At 43.6% G+C, this 27,804-nt stretch overlaps 1 protein-coding gene across 2 annotated transcripts in view; it reads right to left on the reverse strand.

Annotated features, from left to right (window-relative positions):
• The window catches only part of LOC310875856 (diacylglycerol kinase delta), a 130,581-nt gene extending 105,360 nt beyond the window's left edge, over positions 1-25,221 (reverse strand). For both annotated transcript variants that reach the window (XM_083789269.1, XM_083789267.1), the window contains exons 1-2: positions 25,074-25,221; positions 24,342-24,446 (exon numbers count right to left, since the gene is read on the reverse strand). In XM_083789269.1, the coding sequence (XP_083645395.1) occupies positions 24,342-24,446; positions 25,074-25,157 (189 nt within the window). In that variant the 5' untranslated portion in view covers positions 25,158-25,221. The remainder of the gene's footprint in view (positions 1-24,341; positions 24,447-25,073) is intronic.
• Positions 25,222-27,804: the final 2,583 nt, after the last annotated feature.

Below are 27,804 nucleotides of genomic sequence, written 5' to 3' on the forward strand. Positions count from 1 at the left end.
AGATAATTCCAGTGATCCTGGACTGCACCAACACAGAGCAAATAAGGTGGTTGAATGGAGTGATAACAACGCTCTCATCATTAACACAAAAAAGACAGAAGAGATTGTTTTTGGTACACCACCAGAGATACACAGATCCCCCATTACTATTCATGGTGAACCGATCAACCAGGTATGTTCGTACAAATACCTAGGAGTAGTAATAGACCACCTATTGTCATGGAAAGATCAGATTGATTCAGTGTGTAAGAAAACAAAACAAAGAATCTACTTCCTTCGCCGTCTAAGATCCTTCGGTGCTAGTAGACGGATTCTTCTTTTTTTTTCCACTTCTGTTATTATGAGTGTTCTTCAGTACTGTAGTACCACCTGGTATAGATGTTTGTCTGCAGCCCTAAAGTCACAACTGAACATTTGTTCAAAGATTGCACATATGCACATATGATAACAGCATCCTAAGGTTAGCAAGGAATATCACCTCTAATACTAAGCATGTGTTGTATGGAGATGGAGAATATAGGTTGCTACCTTCAGGAAGGAGATATGGTGTACCAGCATACAATAAGGTCAGACTAAAGAGGTCCTTTGTCCACCAGTCAACCTTGAGGCTTAATCAGGAGATGTAGTAGCCACAGGGTAATCTATAAGCGGTGGATATTGCTCATGTCTTTATTTAAAGATATTTTTTTTTGCGGCTTACGCCTTTTATTGATTTTTTAAGGGACAGATAGTAGGCTGACAGGAAACGGGAGAGAGATGGGGGGATGACATGCGGTAAAGGCCGTGTCGGGTTCGGGAGTCGAACCCGCGGCACACCGCGACTGGATCACCAGTCCGGTGCCCAGACCGTTACGCTACGGCCTGGGCCGCTCATGTCTTTATGTATGTAAATTGTCCTGTTCTTTGTGTTATGTATGTGTTCTGCATACTTGGCTGCTGTGTCGCAAGACAAATTTCAGTGTGAACTGACAATAAAGTACTATATCATATCATATCATATCATATCATAGTTAACTGCGACCTCACAAAAATGCACACATGCAGAAACCCTGAATGTATTGCATAGGTACTTTTGGACTCAACTTGTGTTAGTGTACACTGTACAGTACACTAACACAAGTTGAGTCCAAAAGTACCCTGTTGTACACTGTACAGAGACCACACACCCACACCCACACGCACACGCACGCACACACACACACACACACACACACACACACACACACACACACACACAGCACACACACACAGGAAGCATTGGCCTAGTCTTTCTTTTAAATCCAGGCATATACACGGCTTCTCTTTTCCTTTGAACCCCATGTGTGTGCACACAGACACTTGAGCATGACACTTGAGCATGCACGCATGCACGCACGCACGCACGCATAGACACACACGCACAAACACAGACACAGACACACACACAAATTGTCAAAATACAATAAAAACACTATAAAGTATATATGCACGCACGCACAGATACACACACGCATGCATAGACACACACACACACAGACACACACAAACACAGACACAGACAGACACACACACACACAAATTGTCAAAATACAATACAAACCCTGCAAAGTATAATTATACAGTTGGAGGGGGTACCGCATTAAGTAAACAGAGCATTGCATCGTTGATTCGTTATATACATGTTATACAGTTTATAAAGCTTTTTTGAAACTAAATGGCTCAGGTTAAAGGTCGCAGCTCTGTTCACATGTGCGGTAGGTCTACTTCGTACAGATAGTAGTCCTTAGGGTGGTTGTATTCCATCGGCTAACCTTCTTTTGTCGCAACAGTTCACACATCTTGCTGCTGTGTTTCTCCCAATAGGTATGGGAGTTTTTTTGGCATTGGTCATATAGATTCAAACTCGCTTTGGGTGTGTGTAATCTATATGGGAAGTATATTATGCGTCTCTGATGTCTTGGTATAGTGGACAGGTGGTTTCCACCACATTGTGTGTGCAGTGGGTGCGCGCACACACACAAGAAATTTGATTGTTCCTTCAGTCGAGACCTACTTTGAGTACAAAGGGGAGTGTGTGGACAATGAACTCAGGCTGCCTTCACAATCACTGAAAGGTGAACGCTCACTTCTCCTTTCACCAAGTCACTTCCTTATTCTCTCCCTCTCTCTCTCTCTTCCACCCCCCCCCCCTTCCTGCAACCTTTTGCTCCATTGAAGCCAGGACTAACGTAAATATGACGACCACGCAAACACACCACCGAAATGTGCCTCAAATCTTTGAATATATACTTTCACAGTTTCAGTTTTTAACTCAAATCTTTGCTTCTGGGGGGGAGGGGGTCCCTGGAACAACATATTTTCAGATGGGGGTCGGCGGCCAAATACATATAATTTCGGGGGTCCTTGACATGAAATATTGAGAACCACTGATATAGAAACATGAATAAAAATATATTGTTTTAATTTCGACGTCAGGCCTAAATGGGTTAAAGACTATACAAATGGGACCCAGTGCCTCCTGCTTGGCACTCAGCATCAAGGGTTGGACTGGAGGCGTAAGTCCCTGTGACATACTAGCGTCATGTCCAGGGGGTGTACTTGTACATCAAGCTGCCTCACGCTTCAGAAACAGGAGCTAGTCTCCTGACCTATGGGCCTCATGGCTCGGCAAGGCTTAATTACTCACAGTGGAGTCTTTAAATATTAATGTTACATTGTCATTACAATCTGTGTTTTGGCACTATTATCGGGGAACCACTTGCAATTCTCCATATGTAGACCGGGGCCATCTTACTATATACGTTAATGGCACGGTGCTACCTATAGGCGCAACCTCCCATAGACAGCCCTTTCATCCAAACAGAAAAGTCCTAATTTGTCTGATTGTATTAAACAATGTTAGACTCACCAACATTGCAGCTGTACGGAAAGCTTAAATTATTATTCTCTTTCTATATCCTCAAAGTGTTTGATTCATACAAATCCACTGCAGACATGTTAAGAGCTATAACTTTGTGTCCTCGCAGGTGATTCTAAGTGCTGGAGTTTGGAAGTGCTCACTCAACTGCCACCTGTTTTGAATTAGCACATAATGAAAGAGGCAAGCAGGACATTGCTTTACTGAAAACGAGTGCGCTCTCTCTCTCTCTCTCTCTCTCTCCCCCTCTCCCCCTCTCCCCCTCCCCCCCGCATGTTATGTGATCGGCTCTCTCTTGAGCACACAGTTGTTACGTTACAGAGGATGTGGTTTGTCTTTCACAAACAACAGTTGCTTTTTTCAGCAAAGCCTGCGTGTGCGTGCGCGCGTGCGCGTGTGTGTGTTGCCATAACTTACCAAATATCCCCACAAGTCTATTTTAATGTGAGAAACAGGAGGTGAGTTGGCCAGGTTAGGGTTAGACATTTAGAGGTTAAAGGTTTGGGAATGAGAGATATATAGAGCCATGCCCGAGTTATTATACTTGAGCTGTGTGCTTGTGTCACCAAAACATACTGTATAGCTGATCTACAAGCTCACTGCACGATGCACCGCGACACGTTGTGGGCTTGTAGATCAGCTATTGACTTGGGACAGCACGAGGGCACAAATCTTTGTTATGTGATCAGTGCTTTTGTTGGGATTTATTTCGTTCTTTCTTTCTTTTTCTTTCTTTCTTTCACTGTTGTTTTGTTTCATGGACTGGCTGTTCTGTAATTTTGTAGGCCATGCATGCTGCATTGTACCAATGTTATATTTTGTAACACTACAAAAAAATATCATAGCATACATAATAACTAAAATAGCATTCATACAATCACTTTCTTCTGTCCTCGCAAGTATAGTAATACAAAATCAGACCAGTCTGAAGCGAGTGGTGCAACAGCACCCCCTATTGGTACTCTAAACATCGGGACATAGGTTAGGACATAGGGAGGGACATAGGGAACATTGCTGTTCCTTGGAGTGGTTGCATGATCTGCTATTTTTGAAAAATCGTGAGAATGTGTCGCAATTCTTTGAATATATATATATTATTATAACGTTTTTAAGTGAAATCTTTGCTTCTGGGGGGTCCGCATGGAACAACATATTTTCAGACGCGGGTCGGCGGCCAATTTTTAGGGTCCTTATTGGGGTCAATTTTTTTAATTTCGATGTCTGGCCTAAATGGGTTAAATTGGAAGAGTCAGGATCTCACTGTGTGAGAACTTGCCAAATTTTCTCTTAATGTGATTCAATGTCTGGCTCAGCCCTACGCCTCATGACTAAGGAAAAGACGAGTGAGAGAGAGCAGGTAGTGACAGAGAGAGAGAGAGAGAGAGAGAGAGAGAGAGAGAGAGAGAGGTTCTGCAGGTTTTAAGCCATTTTGACCTGAGGACGATTCTTAACCCATGTTTCTCACGATTTTTCAAAAAAGTTCATAACGCGGCACTCGGTGCAGCACTATGAGCTTGTAGATCTGCTATTTTTCATTAACATTACCATTAAAAACACGCTTTAAAACACCAAAAGGGGTTCCCGCCCAAAATAGGTTAATAGTAATCTGTGAGACTGTGACCTATGGTCGCAATCAATACTGCAATATAGAAATACTCTGTTACAAGTAAACGTCCGGAATTGAAAATAGTACAAAATGATTGGGCCTAGTATCAATTTTTATTATGCAGAATGTCCTGTTTAAAGTTTTCGCATTGTGAGTTTTGTAGAACGTCTATTTTCAAATGACCGAAAAATCCCGAAATGAAAAACAAGGCCAACTCTCTGTCAGTCACATGCATGCGTGCGTGTATGCAGTGCATGCGCACACGCACGCACTGCATGCACGCACGCTGCACGCATATGCACACTTAGACAGTTAGGTTTATAAAAAGCTTTCTGACGAAAGAGAAGCAAAACCACATCCTATGTGAACAGTCAGAGCAGTTAGCCAGCAATCACACACACACACACACACACACACACGTGCGCACACACACACACACACACACACACTTACAGTCGAAAATAACCATGTACACACAAATGTGTCCTTTGATGAACTCTCATTTCTGCTAGGCTATAAATATAAAACAACGTATAATGTGCTGACTTGAACGTTATGTTAAAAGAGGAACACACAAGTTCCTCTATTGTATTTTTATTTATTTGTTGTATTTTATGAGGTCCTTTAGGATGTAACTTTTTTATATGGAAAGCACTTTGGGTCAACTTCTGTTGTTTTTAAATGTGCTATATAAATAAAGGTGACTTGACTTGACTAGACTTGACAAGTACATTTACAATTAATTAACAGAAATAACACATTGAGGATAAGACACAATCCATTTAGGCCTGACGTCAAACAAAAGTCTTCTGAAAGAATATATATTCAAAGATTTGGGCCCAGGCGGTGGCGTAACCGTCTGGGCACCCGACTGGTAATCCAATGATGATACACCAATTAGTATCATTGGTAACACCAATGATACACCAATGGGAAGGAAGAGGCCCAATTTCATTCCAACGGAAGGCGGTCCATCTGCTACCATCTACCGTCTAAAGTCTAAATCGACAAAAGTATTTATTTTATTCTGTAAAACATTCCTTATTAATGTGGGCTAACCAGATAGGGCAACCAGACCAATATTATTGTCCCACTTTCTTATTATTTTCCTAGAGTAACCCCAAAGTTTGCCGGACTAGCCTACTAATTCTCCCACAGTTTACTTTAGCCATTATGTCAAATTGACCGCCTTCGTCTGGAATCGTGTGCTTGCTTTTTCCTCAGAGATATGTTGCATAGTTTTATTGATATAAATCTGCAAAAACCCACTTTACATTTTGCCCTATATAACTCTTGAACCGTAAATAATGAAACATTCGTGTTCAGTGGATTCCTTGGATCATAACGCATCTCCCCATTTGTGTCAGGATAGATTTTCCGCCGTTTAGAATTTTCTTCAAAGCACACTTTTTGTTCCTCCACCTACATATTTTGTCCAAGTCTCGCAAAGAATGCTTCATGATCTCTGGATAAAGAGATAGAGAGAGAGAGAGAGAGAGAGAGAGAGAGAGAGAGAGAGAGAGAGAGAGAGAGAGAGAGAGAGAGAGAGAGAGAGAGAGAGAGAGAGAGAGAGAGAGAGATAAAGAGAGAGAGAGAGAGAGAGAGAGAGAGAGAGAGAGAGAGAGAGAGAGAGAGAGAGGGAGGAGTGGGGGAGAGGGTAGAAAATAAAGCTAAAGAAAGGGAAGTGAAAGAAAGAGAGGTAAAGTGTGAAAGAAAGTGAGAAATAAAGAAAGTAAGTAGGCTAAGTAAGTAAGTAAGTAAGTAAGTAAGTAAGTAAGTAAGAAAGAAAGAAAGAAAGAAAGAAAGAAAGAAAGAAAGAGAGAGCGAGGCGTAGACAGTCAAACAGAAGTAGGTGAAGAAAGAGAAGAGACAGAGAGAGAGAGGAGTGAAAAAGCGTGAGTACAAACCGTGCTGAGAAAGAGAAAGAGAAAGAGAGTGAGAAACGAGGAAGGCGCAGACTGAGGTTATTTTTTTGTCATGGCATGTTGCGTCACGTTGTTCCTTTATGAGTATCGCCAACAACCCGTGAAAGTATGTGTGACACAGACCGAACAACCTGAGGAAACAGCTTCAGTGCTCTCGCTTCAGCGCGTCAGTATATGGATCTGACAAAAAAATAGCAGATCTACAAGCTCATAGCGCGCCACCGAGTGGCGCGCTATGAGCTTGTAGATCTGCTATTTTTCAATACCTAAAGTATAACATAATAATGCTTTAAAACACCAAAAGGGGTTCCCGCCAAGAATGGGTTAAAAACAAATATATATATATTGTGGGATTTTGATTATTGGAAAAAAAACAAGACAAAAAAAATATATATATTTCACTTGCCCCAAAACGGGTCACGACTCACGACCCTCATTTTGAGAAACTCTGCTCAAACATGTGTGTTTGTGTTCACACGTTCACTCGTCCCCGTTCGTGTCTTTTTGGAATCGTCTTTCAATCTCACCGCCTGTGAGAAAAAGCTTTCTTCTTCCTGACCCCCTCTTTGCTCCCCCGTCTCCTCTTTCATCCACCTGTTTTTTCTCTCTCTCACGTCTATCGCTAATTATTCTGTCCAATTCCTCTGCTTTCATCCAGTCTTCTCTTCATCGCCGCACTTCCGACGCGCTGCCTTCCATTCGATTGTTATCCCTCTATTGCCCTGTTTATGCCTCTCTCTCTCTCTCTCTCTCTCTCTCTCTCTGCATGACTTAAAACCCAGTTCATTTTAGTGCAAATCCACGGCTCCGTAATTCAATCGACTCGCGTCGGTCTGAAATTAGTAAGTGGTAGTTTTACAGATAAGGAGTTTATGATCGGCTCAAGCGATGAATCGAAACCAAATGTGAAGTCGTAATATGAACTATACTGCAATAATATGCAAATCACAGAGAGAGTGCCGTTGATCCATAAAAACCAGGAAAGCATCTGTGTACATTTTTATTATATCATGTATCATGCATCTCCAATTACCCATGTCTGTCTGTCTGTCTGTCTGTCTGTCTATCTATCTACAGTATCACTGTATGTGTGTGCATTATATAGTCTATACCAGCATATTATACAGAGTATAATGTATCCCCTCATCTCTCTCCTATATCGCATTTCCCACTCATGCAGTGTGTGATTTCTCTCTCTCTCACCTCTCCCGACCTCCCCGTTCCTCACTCTGTCTAGTCTTGTCCGTCTTCCATCACGTTTTCAATTTCATTTCCAATCACTGCGTGTCTCTACCTCTCATGTGTCTTTGCCCTGCATCCTTCACTCCGTCTCACTCGCCTCCTAAATGTAAAAGTCCACCTCGGTCTATAGCCTACCCACACAGGCCTTCGGTGTTCAGGGTTCAGGGTTGTTGTGTATTAAATCGGGACCCGAGTATAACACATAATATATGTTGTTCCTTTCATGCGGTGGTTTTCAATCTTTTTTTCCTATCGAGCTCCGTTATTTATTCACCATTTGAGCCATGCGGACCACCATTTCAAGGTTCAAGGTTTCTTTATTTTGTCTCCCGAAGGAGAAGTTTGTCTTGGACCCCCAAGGACCCGCCCTGCAGCATACCGATACGATACGATACGAGACGATACGATACGATACGATACGATACGATACGATACGATACGATACGATACGATACGATACGATACGATACGATACGATACGATACGATACGATACAATACAACACATCTGTCTGTCAATGTCTGTCAACTTCAACCTTCCATATCTCTGCTGTTTTTTCAAGCGAGCAGCGTGCAGGCAAAAGCAGGTGTTGGAAAAAGGTCAATATCTCCAGAATGGAAGATGGTAGAATCATGATTGTCTTTTAAATTGAAGTGGACAAGTTAGGCTTTCTTTTGATTTATGCGGTGTGATTCTCGCTATAAGAGGACCCTCGCTGTGGGCCCCGAAAAAGTTCAAAAGTCCAATGTTAATCGCTCAGCACCACCAAGCCTGAGCAAATAGAAAACTCTAGCAATCAATGTGTTAAATGTATCTCCCTCATACAAATCTTTCAGAGCCAGAATACCTCTTTCTACCCATAGATTCCAAATGAATGGTCTTCTATCAATAAGGAGTTTGGGATTCAGCCAAATACTGGAAGATGGGTTATTCTCTTCCACACCCAACGTAAGTGGAGAAAAATGGGATGGTCACTAACAACCTCAGGTAGTTGAGCAGTGGTAAAATATACCAAAGGTAGGCTATCAGAGAAGTGGTTCTCTATCTGAGACCACGGTGGGGCTCGTTCAGGAGGGAGAGACCAGTGAGCTAGATGTCTCAGGCTGAAAGCATAATGGTAGAGCAGAATATTTGGGATTCCCAGACCTCCCTGGTCCACCGGCCACTGCAGCTTCTTCAATCCAAGCCTAGGGCGTTTGTTATTCCATAAAAATTGATTACATAATTTATCTAATTGTTTGAAGTATTTCAGCAAGGGCTTGTAAGAGATAATTAAATTTAGGAACAATATTCATCTTAAGGATATTAGCTTTTCCCCACAAAGATATATAAAGAGGGTTCCATCTCTCTATATCATTTTTAAACTTATCCAAAAGAGGAACCATATTCAATCATGTCTTTATGATGTCTTTAATAAGGGAGGGAAATATTATGCCCAAATAAGTAATACCCTTTGTAGGCCATTTAAATTTGTCACCTTGAAATAGCGTTTTAGGGCAGTAGGATGTCAGAGGTTTCTAGACTGTTTATTGACATAAATTGATTTTATTTGTATTACAGTTGTAGGCTACAAGACGTTTGGTATGAGAGGTGGAAAAAAAGACCAAATAAACCACTCAAAATAGTTAAATAGTTAGGCTGAATGCACTGTTTATATCCACTACAGTGTAGTGGATATAAACAGTGCATTCAGCCAGAGGGGGCCAAAGGGAGAGTGTGCTGTTGACACCTCAGCATCATAATATAGGGAAAGATATAGTGGGGGAAAAAAGGCCAAAGAAATACATTTATATATATTTAAAATGTTGGCTATATCACCTTTAAAACACAGACAGGGCCTTTCTGTGTGGAGTTTGCATGTTCTTCCCGTGTCCCCTAGGGTACCCTCACAAAAAACATGCAGTAAACCTGGTCTCTACACTACCTCCCCCCTGGCCAGCCTGATGGAGGGGAAAGGAACTAGTCGGAATAACGTGTTCCTTCCACGAGCTACATCCAGCCGTGGAAACTCTCCCCTGTCAGGTGAAAAGAATGGACTCATGCATAGAAGGAAGCATGAAGTCAGTCCGCTGCCCCCCCTCCCCCAGGTTGGCAGAGGAAGTGTAGTGCCCAGGATTACATTAGATAATAAGGGCCTTTCTGGGCACGGTGACACAGTTGGTATAGTGCTGTCGCCTCACAGCTAGAAGGTCCTGGGTTAGATTCCCCCTCGGGACGCTGTGGGCGCTGGCGGCGTGTTTCCTCCTCTGCGTCATCGGTGCCCATATCCGAAGGCGGGGTTGGCGAAAGGGCCTTTCTGTGTGGAGTTTGCATGTTCTCCCCGTGTCCCCTATAGGGCATTGGTTCCCAACCACTGGTACTAGTACCACTAGTGGTACTTGAGCCCCCCTCTGGAGGTATACTCAGAGGAGTCGCCCAAAAATCGAGAAAAAAGACAGAAGTGTAATAAAAAATAAATAATAATACAGGTAGTTCTTCTGATGAGGCTATCTAGCCATGCTGAAATGAGCATGACAGCATGACAGCACACCTACAGTAGCCAACAGATTAATCACATTAGAAATATCATCAGTTGTATAATGGCCGCTCCAATGCATTTCCAATGGAAGCCCATATGGTTTGACCAAACATTTTGTTTGATGGGGGAAGGGGGGTAGAACACATCCATCAAAGCTGGGTTCAGACACAATTAAGTCAGATGTCAGACACAAGGCAAGTGTCTTGAATGCAGCCCAGTAAAGGCATATGTCAACCCCGCTCACCTTGGATCCAATGGGATCCAATGGGAGCCGTGTGTGTGTGTGTGTGTGTGTGTGTGTGTGTGTGTGTGTGTGTGTGTGTGTGTGTGTGTGTGTGTGTGTGTGTGTGTGTGTGTGTGTGTGTGTGTGTGTGTGTGCGTGCGTGCGTGCGTGCGTGCGTGCGTGCGTGCGTGCGTGCGTGCGTGCGTGCGTGCGTGCGTGCGTGCGTGCGTGCGTGCGTGCGTGCGTGTGCGGTAATATACTGTAATGGCACCCTCTGGCTATGGGAATGCAGCCATTCGTGCTATAATACACACACAAACACACACACACACACACACACACACACACACACACACACACACGCGCGCGCACTCGTTGGAATAGAATCTTATATTTTATAGCCGATGCCTTAAAGGTCTTGCATTTTAGAAGACTTTTCTGTGCACTCGCCCGGCTAGTGTTGTTTTTGGAACGAACTTGTGCATTTGCGTCGAAACAAACAAAATCGAGGGAAACATCATACATGCTTGTTCTACTAGACATATTATCATCTCGGCCGGGTGGAAACCTCGCGTATACAAACAAAACACACAAAAGTGTTACTCAAATTCAGACTCAATTCTGGACTCAGCTGCGGACCATTATGCCATCAGGGCCTGATGGTATTTATGTGTGTCTGGTGTTGATATCTGTGTGCTATAACTTAATCGTCCTTTGACGCGTCGTCGTGTGTGTTAGTTGTGATATTCTTGGTTGCTCGTTCTATATACAAGCCCTTGCGAGGCATCTCGTGTTCTATAAGTTTCCTGTGTGTGAAAGTTTAATAAGGTTCCTGTTCCAGTACTCCGGTGGTCATTATACTCCTTCAGCACCAAGTTACACCGTGTCACTCGAACCAAGTCGCTCGTGGATCTGCTATAGGTTTGCTGTATCTTTTCCGAATATCAGTCACCAGAAAGAAAAAAAGGACGGGTGTTTTCGATGCATCTATCATGGTTAAAATGTTTGAAGTTAGTTTGAAGTTTGTATAGGATATCTAAATACTGAATGAAGCTACTTTTATGGGCGGGAACCCCTTTTGGTGTTTTAAACATTATGTTATAATTTAGCTATTGAAAAATAGCAGATCTACAAGCTCATAGCGCGCCACCTAGTGGCACGCTACGAGCTTGTATAGGTCTGCTATTTTTGAAAAATCGTAAAAATGTGGCTCAAATCTTTGAATATATATTCTTTCAAAGTGAACGTTTTTAAATGGGTTAAAAACTGTCTGGGGTGTTCACATAAGCCTATAAGTAGACGATAAAATGATCAAAAGTATTATTGAAAGTCAGATATCTGAAGGGGGGTATACTAGTAGTAGTTTTTATACCAAGTACCACCACAGAAAATATCTGGCTCTCCAAGTACCACCTTAATAACTCCATCCTATTCGGCTATCAACACAGGAAGGAAAATGTTTTTTTATTTTTTATTTTTTATTCTGTTATTTTGTTCCATTCCTGTAGTAATATAAATATTTCATTCCACTTTTGTATTTTTTTCTTCTTTTATGGGTCAGTGCTCTGAGTACCATCAGAGGGGGGCTCAAGTACCACTAGTGGCACTAGTACCATACTGGTACTAGTACCACTACTGGTACTATAGTGGTACTAGTGCCAGTGGTTGGGAAACTCTGCTATAGGCTCTCTGCTCTCAACGTTTTTGGCCGGGGACCCCCTGAAATGCTTTGGCAATGTCTCGGGACCCCTGCCCCGCCCCCTCCCGACCCCCAATATAAATTGACTGCTACAATAACCTTAATAATAGAGACAATACATCATAAATACTGAAACCAATCATTAGGGAAGGTGTATGCATGTACTATGTGTACTATATGTAAACTCTTCATTTCCATTTTCCAGCCACATTTTTTTTTTATTATATATCATTTGGGGACCCCCCAAAATAATTTGGCGACCCCCCCGAGGGGTCGCGGCCCACGGGTTGAGAACCCCTGCTATAGGGGACTGCCATATACTGCATGTTATGTTGCTCACCTCCCCTTCACATTCAGTGTAGATCCTGTGATCTTTTGTGGACAGATGTACTTTCTACAGGGTCTAGTAGGACTATAGTAAATAAAATAATACATTTGCTATATAAAAAATACATATTTAGTCCCATGCTCGAATGCACTCGCCCCCCACCCCCTGTAAATAATAGCTAAAATCGCTAAAACGAAAAGAAAGCATGCGGCGTCTTTTAGTTTCTCTAATAACCAAAAACATGAACCTTGTTTGCAAAGAAAACTAAAGTTGTCCTTTAAGCACCATTTCATTGCCCCGCCGCTGTGTTTGTTTGGTAAATGAACGCGCCCTATACTTCATCATATACCACAGCGTCACACTAAACTAAAGCATCAAAAGTATAGCAGATCCGGCAAGCTCAAAATGAAATCTTCTACTTTTGCCTTTTTTCTTTTTATTATCGTGAAACGTATCAGTTTGGGAGATATGGGGTTACTTTCCACCCGCCGGAGACGATATATTATAATTTAAACACTGAATTGCGTGTCATAATTTGACAGACCATTGGGGCTGTTACTCAGCGTCTTTGAGCCATACTGTAGTATAGCGGCAGGCAGAGTAAGATATTAAGACGTTTAGACGGGAATCCCTGGTCTAAATTATCCACTTATAAAGTCTCCCGAGCAAGTGGCTATTGGGAAAGCATGGGTGTCCATTATAGTTATAAAAAAAACTCATTAAAAAAAGACATCGACTTCTGCTTCTGCAATACGGAAATGTAGCCTATTATGTAACCATGTCTGTTATTGGATGAACTATTATGAGGACTATTATAAGGATGAGGATGTTGCAAGACTCGAGTTGTATATCACAGCCACTATATCACAGCCGTACCTTTAAGGTCTGGATTTAGAAGAGAGGGTTGTTCAACTTCTGTGCAGTCGGCTAGTGTTTGGAATAACTGACTGCTACTAGACCATAGACTGTGGGAGTTTGGGACAAACGCTTGGAATTGTAGACAATAGACACCATTACATTTAGTTTAACTTGGTTCCACAGACACATATTGTGATACAAGCTCACAATGCCTCGCACTGTGAGGCGTTGTGAGCTTGTATACTGTAGTAGAACATCTATTTTTACAATGTGTGCCTCTTTCTTACACAATATTTAACCATTAAGGTCATTCAATTGTAACTTTAGAAATGTCCAGACACATATACACACACACACACACACACATATACGGTTGAGTGAGAAAACAATGTTGCACATTATTAAGCTAATCATCTGGGGACCTTCCAAATTTATTTGGTCATCCCCAGCTTAGGAACCACTGGCTTACACTACATGGCTCTTGCATCAATTTGACTCTTTACTTAAAAACCTGAATGTCTCAACAACTGGGGCTCCTTAGATTGTTTTTGTGAGTGCTAATAATTCTCCTCACAGCTGTGAGCCGCGTTCCTATTTTTAACCAGAAGAACAGGCTACAGTAGCTTTTGATTTGATTTTCAATCCACTATGAAGTGAAAGTGCCTCAGCCGTCAGTTAAAAGCACTGTACTGTACTGTACTGTACTGTACTGTACTGTACTGTACTGTACTGTACTGTACTGTACTGTACTGTACTCATGCAGTTACTTCAGTTTCCAACAGAGGAGCAGCTAAGCTAGTTTCAACACAAGCTGTAAAGAAGAGTATATTAATTTTTTCACATTCAAATCTAAATCTCAACAATAATCTATATCCCCCCCCCCCCCCCCCCCAATTTGAATATTGTTATATTGAAATATTGAACCAATCGTGTTTACTAGTGCCCACCCATCTGGATGACATTAAGGACTTAACTAAGACCTTTTTTTTTTAATGCAAAATAAATAAATAAAATGGATTGTTAATAATTATTATTGTCCTGACCGGTTGGGTCCTGAACAACCCTCTGCCATGCTGCTGTTCAACTCATGTCTATTTTTAGTCAGTGCCAAACAGGCTATGCTTTTTGATTTGATTTAAAATCCACTATGAAAGTGAAAGTGCCTCTCAGCCATGCAGTTACAAGCACGGTGACTGTACTGTACTGCAGGGCTTTCTATCACCATGGACCGAAATCACAGGCCATAAAATGTTCACGGACCGGCATGGTTTAGTATGGTAGTCTTATTGTCACACTCGGTCCTGAGTGAGGGTAGTGTGTGCCCAAAAATGGCACTGAACCGGCTATAGGATTACTCCATAAAAAGGGGACTCATGGCCAAATCCGTTTTAGCAAAAACAAAACAGTTTTTAATTCACCATCAAAATTAAAGAACGAAGGTATTTACACAGTAAACCATAGGTCCTCACTCCTCACACCTCTGCAGTCCTGCATTGACTGACTGGCAGTGGGAAGTCTCCCTACTTATATAGGCCAAGCCCCTCCCATGGAGCAGTGGGAAGTCTCCCTACTTATATACGCTAAGCCCCTCCCATGCAGGACCATACCCTAAATGTATTCCACAATTACCCCAGCTACTCCTCAACGTCCAGAGACATCACATTCCGTATACACATTTAAAGTGTTACATAAATATTCTATACATTATCCACATAATATGATCCACGTAATTAAAGAGTTCTCTAAACACAACCCTCCCACTGTTGGCATGTTCCCCATACGCCACAGCTGGTATAGTTGCTCCCTTCAATGGAGTCAACAATCAATTATCAATCAATTAATCAGACACTACACAATAAACATAAAGTCACAATAACAAATGTCACTGAAATAATAATAATAATTCATAATTCAAACTGAAGCCATTCAGTCTCAGTGGCAGGCTGAACTGCAAATGTATTATGAAGGGGTATGTGGTATCAAGTATAGAGCACGAAAGACCACAAAAGGTGTTGCCTGACAGCAACACACACACACACACACACACACACACACACACACACACACACACACACACACACACACACACACACACACACACACCAAATATTTGTCAATTATAACATGAATACGGATGCTATAGTTGGTCAATCACGTGGCTTTATCAAATAACTGAAAACAATACATTTAAGTCAAACAAACAGGCAGGCCTGTGTGCCATCGCAGATAATGGTCAAGCTGTGGAAATTGCTCTTGTCTTTATGTATGTAATTTTGTTCTCTGCGTTATGTCAAATGTGTAATATATCGCAAGACAATTTTCAGTGTGAACTGATATCGTATATCTCTCTCAGCATCTCTGTCTGTCCATCACTCCCTCAGTCCTGACCAAATCACTGCAGTTGTATCGCAACAAGGCAAGGGCATAATTCGCACGCATGCACGCACGCACACACACGCACACGCACACGCACGCACACACACGCACACACACACACACACACACACACACACACACACACACACACACACACACACACACACACACGGGGCCTCGTCTCCATTTCTTGGCTAACACCCACGCAGATTTGACGCTCGGAGGAAAGGAATGGACAGAAACAGTATAACAAACATAGACATCGCTTGTATCCTCAACAGTTATACTTTTCAGGAAATGGAAAAGCAGCGCGGCTCGTTTAGCTCCGTTTCCCGCTGTCTTTGTTGTGTATGTAAGGGAGAAAATAAATATGAAATAACATATACAAGGTTTCTCATTTTCTCCTCAAACAAAACACGCATGTTTATTGGGTGAAATTGTATGAAATCTATTTAAATTCCCTGAGGTAAAACTTTTTATTTGGCACCCCAGCGTGTGTGCGTGCGGGCGTGTTGCGGCTTTAGCAGCCCGGCATTCCCAAGGCAAGAGGGTGCCCATTGCAGACCATCACAGTACATCACACCGCGTGCATGCTTGCGCGCACCCACGCATGCATGCGCGCACCCACCCACGCACACAGCTTGATTTTCTGCACACAGTGCACAGCAAACAGAGACAAGATAAACAGCAAGATAACATACACCGGCGTATTATGTAACTGAGGTAGAGACAGAGAGAGAGAGAGAGAGAGAGAGAGAGAGAAGAGAAGAGATTCTAAAAATGTCTTCTAAATCCTAACAGTTACCTGAAAAACGTGTGTTGCTATATCAGTGGTTCTCAAAACCTTTACATGTCATGGTCCCCCAAAAGTTTAATAGTTTGACCCCATCTCAAAATATTGTGTTGGACCGCCAGAACCAAAGATTTGAGTAAAATAATGTTCACTTAAAAAACAATATATATATATATATATATATATATATATATATATATATATATTCAAAGATTTACACAATGTGAACTTGTTGTCAGGAAAATACTTGGATATTACCTGGTAATTACTGGTTAAATTACCGTTACATTACTATGTACATTACCTGGCATTTACCTAGTAAATACGCCTGATAATTACTAGGTAATTACCTAGTAAAGATCACACACACACACACACACACACACGCACACACACACACACACACACACACACACACACACACACACACACACACACACACACACACACACAATCAACCCAGCAGAAAATAGCGGGCCTGTCGTCAAGTTATCATGTAACTATTCATAGATGCGAAACGGCGAGCTGAATTTGTGTGATCGCGAGGACGTGAAGTGTCTTGTCAGTTTCGATAAGAATCACCACCTCCCTGACAAGGCGCTAACAGCCTGTTGCACTAACAAGCATCCCACTGCAGGGGTGCATGCAGTGCCGGATTTACAGTATAGTATATAGGGGCCCCCGGGCTAGACCAAATTCCAGGGCCCCCTCGGCTGCGGCAAAGCTGCGTGGCCGAAAAGAGAGAGACACAGACAGACAGAGATAGTCCTGTCCTAGGACGTACCACGCCTGGACCGCCGCCCCTACCTTTGCCCCTCTGTTGCCTCCCTTCCCCTGGCTGATTGTGAGACTGTGTCCACCTGCGCTTCTAAGCTGAAGAGACTTTGGTTAATGAGCATGGAGGTATATTAGGGACTCTGTGTTATTGGTTAGGTTGCTCGATTATAACACTGTGCTTCCCAAGAGTGGGACTTTATGTTATATATGCCCTGGGAGGGTTTTCTGAGTTATAATAAAAGTGCTTGAGTGCAAGTCGTTGTTGCCTGGATATTTCTGCATACGGGTCCAAATACTGAGGTGTCCCTGACACAGAGAGACAGACAGAGACTATAGTCGCTGTGCACGGCAGGCTTTAGACATGGATCAGGCTTTCTGCAGCTACATTGTACCCCGCAACACAGCAGCCACTGCCTGTATAGTGCACACAGCAGAGCAGAAGCTCGCAGTGTTTTAGCCATAATACAACTATACATATATATAGCCTACAATAACTAAACACAAATCTCACTGGAATTGGATTGCAATAATTTGCAATTTCCTCATTTAAAAAAGTCGGGGGGGCCCCTGGCGGGAGGAAGAGCCAGTTGATCCAAGGGAGGAGGATAATTGCTAGAGAGAGAGTGGGTGTGTTTGGGTTACTAGGCAGAGTCTGTTATTTACTGCCCATGTTGCCTGTGTCGGGTGGAGACCTCATATGTCCAAAACAGTTACTTTTCAGGACTATATATATATAATGGTATGGTCAAGCAGGGCGTTCATTTATGGTAAAAACACAAAAGATTAGAAAGGAGATGAGAGAGTTATACTGCACAATGGTAACGATATGAGCTTTGATTAGCATGCACGTTATACGAGCATATACACACTTGTCTGGCACCTGTGCATGCCATGCACGCACGCACGCACGCACGCACGCACGCACACACGCAAAATAGCAGACCTACAAGCTCGTAGCGCGCCACCGAGTGGCGCGCTACGAGCTTGTATAGAGCTGCTATTTTCCAATAGCAAAATTATAACATAATATTTAAAACAGCCAAAAGGGGTTCCCGCCCCAAAATGGGTTAATTTCAACCAGTGGTCCTTGAGGGGGTTCCAGGTGGTCCCTGTCATGCATGAGTTGGTAACCAAAATGGACCCTAATTCGATTTGTATCTCTTGAGAGTGTAACATGTAATCAAATGAAACCATTTGGTTTAATTTAATTCTCAACATCTGCATTAAAGAAAGTCCACACAATTAGAGAATGTAGAATAATTGTTATTTTAATCAACGTTTAAACGACTCCCATAATGGTATTACCAACATCAATACAGCATGGAATTGTGGACAAAATATAACGAGAACAAGATATTCTATAAGTCTTGGGTCTGAGAGGCTAAAGCTGGACGCACACTCTACTTTTAGGTGATAACCTATAACCACAAAATAAACGTGTGCAGGGTGAGTGGTGAGTCGCTTATCACCGCGGCTCGGTGGCGTCATGTAGTTTTCATTAAAACACAATCGGTGCCGGGATCCCTTCAAAATAGAAGCTCTGGGGTGCCGGAAAGACATGGCCGCTTTTACTCTGAAACCCACGACCCACGACAAGGTGTGCTTTACATTTCTAACTTACATTGCTATCGTTTTCATTTATACGATATATGATCCAAAAAGCGTTCATATTTTGTGGGAGAGACGGATGAGGAGCAGAAATTAAGTGCTAGTATATCGATCAGTTCAAAACCACGGAGAGCGCCCTGGATTAGGAGAGACGAGTCATGCTTTCCGCCGCGCTAACAGCTAAGTCAACGGTAAGCTAACATGAGCGGTGAGCGCAGAGCGTATAGCATAGTATACGGTAGCCGAAGGGCGAGAAGACAAATAAAACAAAGGGAAAAATTCAGAATATTCCTCTCTCGCCCGGTATCATTGAGGATGCGCTAGGACGTCTACAGATGTCGTATGTACCCCTCGGTTCGATTCCCTATGACGCTTCCACACGTCCTATGTACGGAATGTGTTAAGCCATCACCTAAAAACTGGGAGTATATAGGCGTCCCAATTAATCTCATCAGATGGTGGTCAAATGCCGAATATGTAATTGACCTTGATGTGAAAAGGGTTGAGAACCACATGCCTTCAGCTGTTCAGCCATGCACCAACCCCCCCCCCCCCCCCCCCCCCAAAAAAAGAAAATGGTTGACAGTCCTCCTACTGTATATCCATGGCAACTAGCAAACCGTCGGCGTTCAGTATAGGTATTCCAAATGGATGTGAGGTATGTATGCTCACTATGCTGTGTGTGCGTGTGACGTGTGTGTGCGTGTGAGCATGCGTATGCGTGTGCGTGTGCGTGTGTGTGTGTGTGTGTGTGTGTGTGTGTGTGTGTGAGACCCATTTGGACCTGAGGCCGATCAAATAAAAAAGGCTTCTATGTCAGTGGTCTGTCAAGAACCCCCAAATTATCCGTATTTGGCTGCGGACCTCGTCGTTCCAGGGACCTCCCCAGAAGCTATGAGCTTGTAGATCTGCTATTTTGCAATAGCTAAAGTATAGCATAATGGTTAAAAGTTAAAACACCTAAAAGGGGTTCCCGTCCTGAATGGGCTAAACATATTCACAAAAGCAGATCTCGCAGATCTCAAAGCTCGCATATTATTGTGACCTTGTTGTAGATCGGCTATTATCAATTTGTTCATAATGCATTTTGTATACGTTTGGGTCTGGAACTGAAAAGATTTTGGGGACATACTGCCGTGAGACAATGGCTGGTTGGCACTATGACAGTTACCATTACACTCCCTGTCATTATTATGGGATGTCTTGTTACCATGACACATGGATGGCCAAGTACTATTGTCAACGTCGGGTTCATATTTCTCTCTATATTTTTTATCCCACGATTTTGTAACCCATTTTTCACCCCTGTGTCAATTATCTAATGTGATCCTGGGCTCTGCACACTCTCCGCCAACCTAGTCCCCATATATGGGGGACATGGGGAGAGCAACGGACTTGAACTCATGCTTCCTTCATGCCTGAGTGTCCAAGTTGCTCCTTTACACCTGACAGGGGGGAGTTTCCCTGGTTGGACGTAGCGCATGGAAGGAACACGTTATTCCAACCAGTTCCGTTCCCCTCCATCAGGCGCCCCGGCTGGCCAGGGGGAGGCAGTTTAGAGACCAGGATTACTGCATGTTTTTTGTGAGGGTACCTATACCCTATAGGGGACACGGGGAGAACATGCAAACTATGTTCATATCTCAAGTAACATTTTAGGTTTGGTTTGTTTCTCCCCGTAAATTAGCGCTCTATTTCTTCATAATAGCGTCACACAAAAGTATACTGTAACAAACCTCGAATGCGCGTTTTGAGCTTGTATGTCGGCTATATTTTATTTGAATCCAGAAGAGCAACAATTTTGTTGGACTTGAGCCAGCCATGATATGACATGTTGCATAATTAAGCACACGAGAGGGTGTTGCACGCCTGAGAGCAGCACAGCTGATTTCTGTGTTTTGATTAGGTGTTCCTATACTGTCATTTAAGCACGGCTAGAAAGCTGTTGCAACTAGGGATGTCCCGATCCGATCATGTGATGGGAAATCGGAGCCGATAACGTCATTTTCAAATGATCGGGATCGGGAGAAATCAATCTGAGATTATGTTTTTTTCTCAATAAAATAGTGTGTCTACTGTACATAGGCTTGTGTCTAATGTGAATCTCAAAGAAAGATAAATATAAACAATGACATTTTGTGACAACTGTCGTGTATATGCTTGATGTTTCTCCTCCTGGGGCACTAGTTCCAGCTGTGGCAAACACTTGGGCCCTCATTTATCAATTGAGTGTTAAATCTGCCCCAAATTCGAGTGTATAGGTTTTGTAGTATACACTCACGTCGCCACGGCATTTATAAAGTGATCGCAAACAGCTGATCCTTCCTTCATTTCATTCCTAGCAGTGATAAATGTGACGGCTGAAATCTATCTGGCACGCCCTATGAAATCAAGCCTCGCCCTCGTTTTTGCGACATGAACAACTGCAATAATTCCAAACAACGGATGGAAACCATAGTTACACGATGGAAAGTTTCCCCCGCTTGCCCCCCCCCTCTCATATACAGACACTCACGCACACACGCACATACTGTCACGTTGTGTTGTCAGTTGTATATATATACAATTATTAAAGTCTTTATTCATTTAATATACAACAGGATTAGTGAACGAAAACCTGAACCTGTGATTCTGTGAAGCATTAATTAAACAACTATTGCTCACGTCATTGGAATGAGTTTGGCCACGCACAGCCCGTGACAAACGTTTTGCAAATAAGCTGCATCTCTCCTCCTCGTGTTCCGTCTGTCTCTGTCACTGTGGTGACCATGCACTTTATGACAGTCTATATTAGACTGGCCTCAATGCGCAGCCTAAACTGTACTGGTGGTAGGCTACTGGTGGGGGTGGGCTGGCTGGGTTAGCCTACCTATAGATGAGGATGTGGTCCCCACATTAATTGGCATTCGAGCACGTCGGGTTTATCCTTAATTCAAAAGGACGAGACGTAATGCGAGAAATACATGACTGTATATAGATTGCAGTAGCATACCCGTTGGTTGGTATAGAGACTTGACTATAGCTGCAGCACTGCAAATGCCTCTCGATCCATGCTCATGCAAAACACTGTTTTTAGATGCAGCTTAAGCATCTAACTTGCAACATTGTTTTTAATTGCGCGATTGTAATTGCTTGCACACTTGGAAATATCCTACCAATTTCATATTATGACATGCCTTTACAATTGTGTGCGACAGAAAAACAGGTGAGGACAAAGCCTACGACAGCTCCCGACCTAACGTGATTTTTGTCCTGGCACACGTTCAAGTCCAATGTCTTGCGGAAAATGGTAAATGCTGAAAATTGCGGTAATTCCGGCGTGCCCCCATATATTGGCGTATACGCTGAGTTGATAAATGCGGGCCTTGGTCTCAAAGATCATGCAACAAAGACGGTGTGAAATATAGACCCATGATGAAAACAAAGGAATGCAACCCCCACTATACATTATGATATGATAATGTCCTGTAGTAGGCGTTCTATCCATCTCTGAATGATAGCCATGCAAAATGGTGTTTTCTCTACAAGAGTTTTAACTATCCAATCAAATTAACCAATACATCATTATTTTTGCTATGATTCCCTGCTTTCATAGGACATGAAAAAATAAAAATGAATCCACGATGACAGTCCTTCTAGTTCTAATAAAAGTAGTCACATATTTTTGCCTATTTCTCACATGGCATAGCCTAAGTGTAATAAAATCACACCCGTGTGAAGCAAGTGGTACAACTCTGTGTGGGCTGGGGGGTCCCCGGAACTTCCAGACCCGGAGGAACGCACCCAGGGTGCCGGCCCGGTTCCAGCGAGCCGCCCCGCGTCCGAAACGGTTGAGAAATGACAGTTACCGTGTGGGGGTCCCTGTACTGTACTGTACTGTACTGTACTGTACTGTACTGTACTGTACTGTACTGTACTGTACTGTACTGTACTGTACTGTACTGTACTGTACTGTACTGTACTGTACTGTACTGATAAACCTGAAATCATCATACAGTTAGTATGTATGTGTGTGTTAGGCTGCACAACAATGACATTTGGTTTTGAAAACCAACCAAATGCTATTTCCGTGCTCAGACCCAGGCAGCCAGCCAGCCAGGCACACACAAAGCTACTTAATGAAGTGGTTGCACTACTTAAAAATATAAAGATCGGATCGGGAAAAATCGGTATCGGCATGTCTCAAAATCGAATGATCGGAATCGGATCGGGAGCAACAACAAAAACATGATCGGGACATCCCTAGTTCAGCCTATAGGATCCATGACTCTGAATGACACACACACGCGTGCAGTGCTCTTACACACACACACACACTTCATAATGGTTATTGTACTGTGTGTGTGTGTGTGTGTGTGTGTGTGTGTGTGTGTGTGTGTGTGTGTGTGTGTGTGTGTGTGTGTGTGTGTGTGTGTGTGTGTGTGCATTAGCACGCACCCACACAAACATTATAATTTGTGCTGTGTATGGGTGTAGTAGGCCTATGCATGCAGATTGTGTGTGCGCGCACAAGGGGAAGAAATTAAAACCACCCATATCACATGTCCCTTACACAGTAAAAAAAGAAAGAAAAATGAGTCAATATCAGGAAGCTATATATCTGGTCCTCGATTGGTCATAAAATAGATCAAAGAGCCCGGCACGCTGACTGAGTCCAACGCAAGAAGTGGAACATGGACACGGGCTCAGGGGTCAAAGGTCAGATAAGAACAGAGATATGAGAGAGAGGGAGAGAGAGGGAGAGAGAGAGAGGGAGATAGAGGGACAGAGAGGGAGATATAGGGAGAGAGAGGGATATATAGGGGGAGAGAGGGGGAGAGAGAGAGAGGGAGATAGAGGGAGAGAGAGGGAGATATAGGGAGAGAGAGGGAGATATAGGGGGAGAGAGGGGGAGAGAGAGAGAGAGGGAGAGAGAGAGGGAGGGAGAGGGAGATAGAGGGAGAGAGAGAGAGAGAGAGGGAGGGAGAGGGAGATAGAGGAGAGAGAGAGGGAGGGAGATAGAGGGAGAGAGAGAGGGAGGGAGAGAGAGGGAAAGAGAGGGGGAGAGAGGGAGAGAGAGAATTTGAGAGAGAGGTGGGGGAGAGCGAGCGAGCGAGCAAGAGAGGGAGAGAGAGGGGAGAGAGAGAGAGAGAGAGAGAGAGAGGTCATTGACCCAGTAGCAGTAGCAAGTGTGACACCGACGCTGCCAGGTTCAAAGGTCAGGCAGACCACCCACGTTCAAAAAATACACACTTGGTGGAAACTGCAGTAAACCTCGCCCACATGTAGCAGCACCCTCAACGTGCATTCTCTCCATCCTGCTTTGGCCCAAATATGCTGGCCTAACGTCCACACACAGTCACACACACACACACACACACTTGTCCTACATTGGTTGTCCTATACCGTGAGCAAAATCCCAAAATGTCAGTTTCGTGGACAATGCCTTTCCACAACACTGGCATGCATGCATGCACGCACACACACACACACGCGTCGTCTGTCCGTCCTACCTTGGCGCGGATCTGTCCCGAGGTGGACACCTTGCGGATCAGCTTGTGGGAGGTCTCCTCCTGTTCGCCGTCACTGTCTGAAGACTCCTCCCCCACCTCCCCAACCTGGGAGGGGTTCAACATTGGACTATCAGGAGACCGAAAGGGTCAACATTGGACTATCAGGAGACCGAAAGGGTCAACATTGGACTATCAGGAGACCGAAAGGGTCAACATTGGACTATCAGGAGACCGAGAGGGTCAACATTGGACCATCAGGAGACCGAGAGGGTCAACATTGGACCATCAGGAGACCGAAAGGGGATGTAAATGTGAACTATATATCTCTGTTTGTAGTTTGTTTTTGTTTGATGACTAAAAGTTTGATGAATAAAAGTAGACTATTCAATCGATCAATCAAATGTTTTTGAACATGCAAGGTTTCCACCATTAACCCATTTTGGGGCGGGAACCCCTTTTGGTGTTATAGCATTATGTTATGCTTTAGTTATTGAAAAATAGCAGATCTACAAGCAGATCAAGTGGCGCGCTATGAGCTTGCAGGTCTGCTATTTTTTTTTTATCGAAGAACGACTGACTGTCAGACATTTTTTTTATCTGATCTCAGGTGAAAATGGGGTAACACGATAATAATAATAATAATAATAATAATAATAATAATAATAATAATAATAATAATAATAATAATAACAATAATAATTATTATTATTATTTAGACTATAAGGTACGTACATTGTGAGTCCTGTCTGTGTCCTGCTGGGTGCCGTCAGTGGGCTCAGACACGTACAGAACGTTGGGGTTCAGTTTGGACGCCATGCTGCTTCTCCTGCTCAGATGGTCCTCCTGACCACCAGATGGTTCTCCTGGTCAGATAGATGGTTCTCCTGGTCAGAAAGGTGGTCAAGAGGATTATAGAGAGATTTAAGACGAGAGGCCAATCGGAGGGATGAGAAAACAGAGTGTGCGTGCGTGCGGTGCGTGCGTGCGGTGCGTGCGTGCGGTGCGTGCGTGCGTTCGTGCGTGCGTGCGTGGGAGGGAGGAGGAAACGGTGAGGCAGCAAGGCAGGCCGGCCGTACCTTCTCTCTGTCGGCTCGATCTGTTCCTCTCTTCTCCCGGACGATCTCTCTATACAGGCTGGCTTCTGGAAGGGAAGGATGAATACATTATTGGAAGGATAAATAAAGAGTGTACGGCTTCACTCGCACCTTCACGTCTAGCATGCAACATTGCTGCATGGTATAGAATGTAAACAAAGGGTAAGTGTCATGGCCGCCCCCATGCATTTCCAATGGTAGTCACGTGGTCTGACACAACATTTGTGTTGCACGGCTTTCGGCTGTGTTTCGACTGCCCCCCCTCCCCCTCCCCCTCATACAACACAAATGTTGTGTCAAACCACTGTGACTCCCATTGGAAATGCATTGTGAGCTTGCGTCAGTCAATAAGTCTCATGCATCAGCTATAGATCAATCTGCTGTGCACGTGTGAGTCAGGCCTTTAGTCATGTGGAAGGAACACGTTATTCCAACCAGTTCCTTTCCCCTCCGTCGGGCGCCCAGGCTGTCCAGGGGGAGGCAGTATATAGAGACCTGCAGGATTACTGCATGTTTTTCGTGAGGGTCACTTCCTACCCTGAAGCCAAATTCCGATTGGTGAAGTTATGGTGAAATTGGTGAGCTTCTGAAATGTGTTGCCATATTGTGGACTTCACACAACTTACATGGAGGTCTTTAAATACGTGTCCTGAATACCAGCTAGATTGAGCTCTGCTAATAAACGCTGATAACGTCCATTTGGTTCCATTATTTTGTCCATGCACGGCTTCGCCGTTTAAGGGATCACACTGAGGATCATATTGCTGCAAGTATACAAAACAAAGCCTATAGGGATGTCAAACTCAAATACACAGTGGGCCACAATAAAGAAATTGGTACAAGTCGAGGGCCAGACTGTGTTTCAACACACGGGCCATTTTTGGGGAGAGGGGTAGCTGAAAGTTGACCACAAGTGATATACTTTCACTGCTGATCAATAGTGAAGAGAAGACGCAAGCTTGCGCTTGCGGGCCCTAGATTGTGACGATGCACTCGCAGTGCATTGTGGGACTTGTAGTATTATGGTGGTCCGTGCAATATACCAGAGGGCTAATTAAATTACCATCCCACGGGCCAAAGAGAATTCATTCACGGGACTGATTTGGCCCCCGGGCCTTGAGTTTGACATATATAGAAGCAGCGCTGTGTTTACCACAACCAGGGTGGAGTATAACTGCTGCATCGGTCCATCTTCAACTTCTCTCTTTTCACTGGTGGATGACAGTAGCTTCTTGTTCTCACTTCCCCTCAAACGGCCGCGTCATCAACCACCCCACAACAAGGAAGCAGGCACGTGCAGAGGGAGGGGGGGGGGGAGCTTTTGGGACTTGGGGGCCCCTGCCCTTTTGCCTCAAAGTGCCCCTTTCCTTGTGGAACATCTTGCTCCATTATGGCACAAGACATCCAATGTATATATAGGCCCACTACATTTCTGGTGTGAAAAGGCACGAGTGACAGACCCCACGAAGAAGACCAAACCCCAAAAACTGTGCGCGCACACATGTGCCCTTGTCTTGGGTTTGGAGCCCCTGCACCCTCAGTGCTCTCTGCACGGCCCTGGAAAGCAGCAACAAAAACAAAACTACGTTTTAAAGGTTCATGCGCAAGCCAATAATGACGATAACGATAATGATGATGGCAACGGTTATGATGAGGAAATGAACGATAACAACTATGTGTCTACTCTACGCAGAATGATGACAGCTGCATGTGACATTGCAGAGCTATGATTATGTTACTGTTATTGTTATGTGATGATGATGATGATGATGATGATGATGATGAGTACATGACAGTTCATATCGATGACAATAGATCAGTGATTTCATATCAATCAAGGTCCATTATCTATTCAGCATTTGAGCCACGGACCGCGGTATTGATGTCGGAGAGACAACAGGCGAGCGTCGAGCAAAAGAACAATTATCATTTTACATTCTCTAATTGTGTGGACGTATTAAAATTAAGCATAGGCCCAATGTTTTAACAATAAATGAACTGTTGCGAGTGTAAAATAAAAACCAAAATAGTCCATTTGGTTTCATGTTCCACTCTCAACAGTTAAAGATCTATATATGGTTATACCAACTCTCCATCATTTATAGCACTGGTGGTCCCCGGACCACTGGTTGAGGCAATTATTATTAGATTCCATGTTTCTGGGCTATTATGTGCAGCCTTCCAGAGCAGTGCTTCTCAAACTTTTCATGCTGTCAAGGACAACCACATTGACAGACCCCCCCCCCCCCTCCCACATGTATATAAAATGTTTTGTGCCAGCCAGGGACCCCCAGAAATACAGATGTGTGTTCACAATGTTTCAAAAATAGCCGATCTATAAGCTCATATATAGCGCTTCACTGACTGCA

Source organism: Protomyctophum parallelum (genome assembly GCF_964188405.1).
Source record: "Protomyctophum parallelum genome assembly, chromosome: 18".
Taxonomy (NCBI): domain Eukaryota; kingdom Metazoa; phylum Chordata; class Actinopteri; order Myctophiformes; family Myctophidae; genus Protomyctophum; species Protomyctophum parallelum.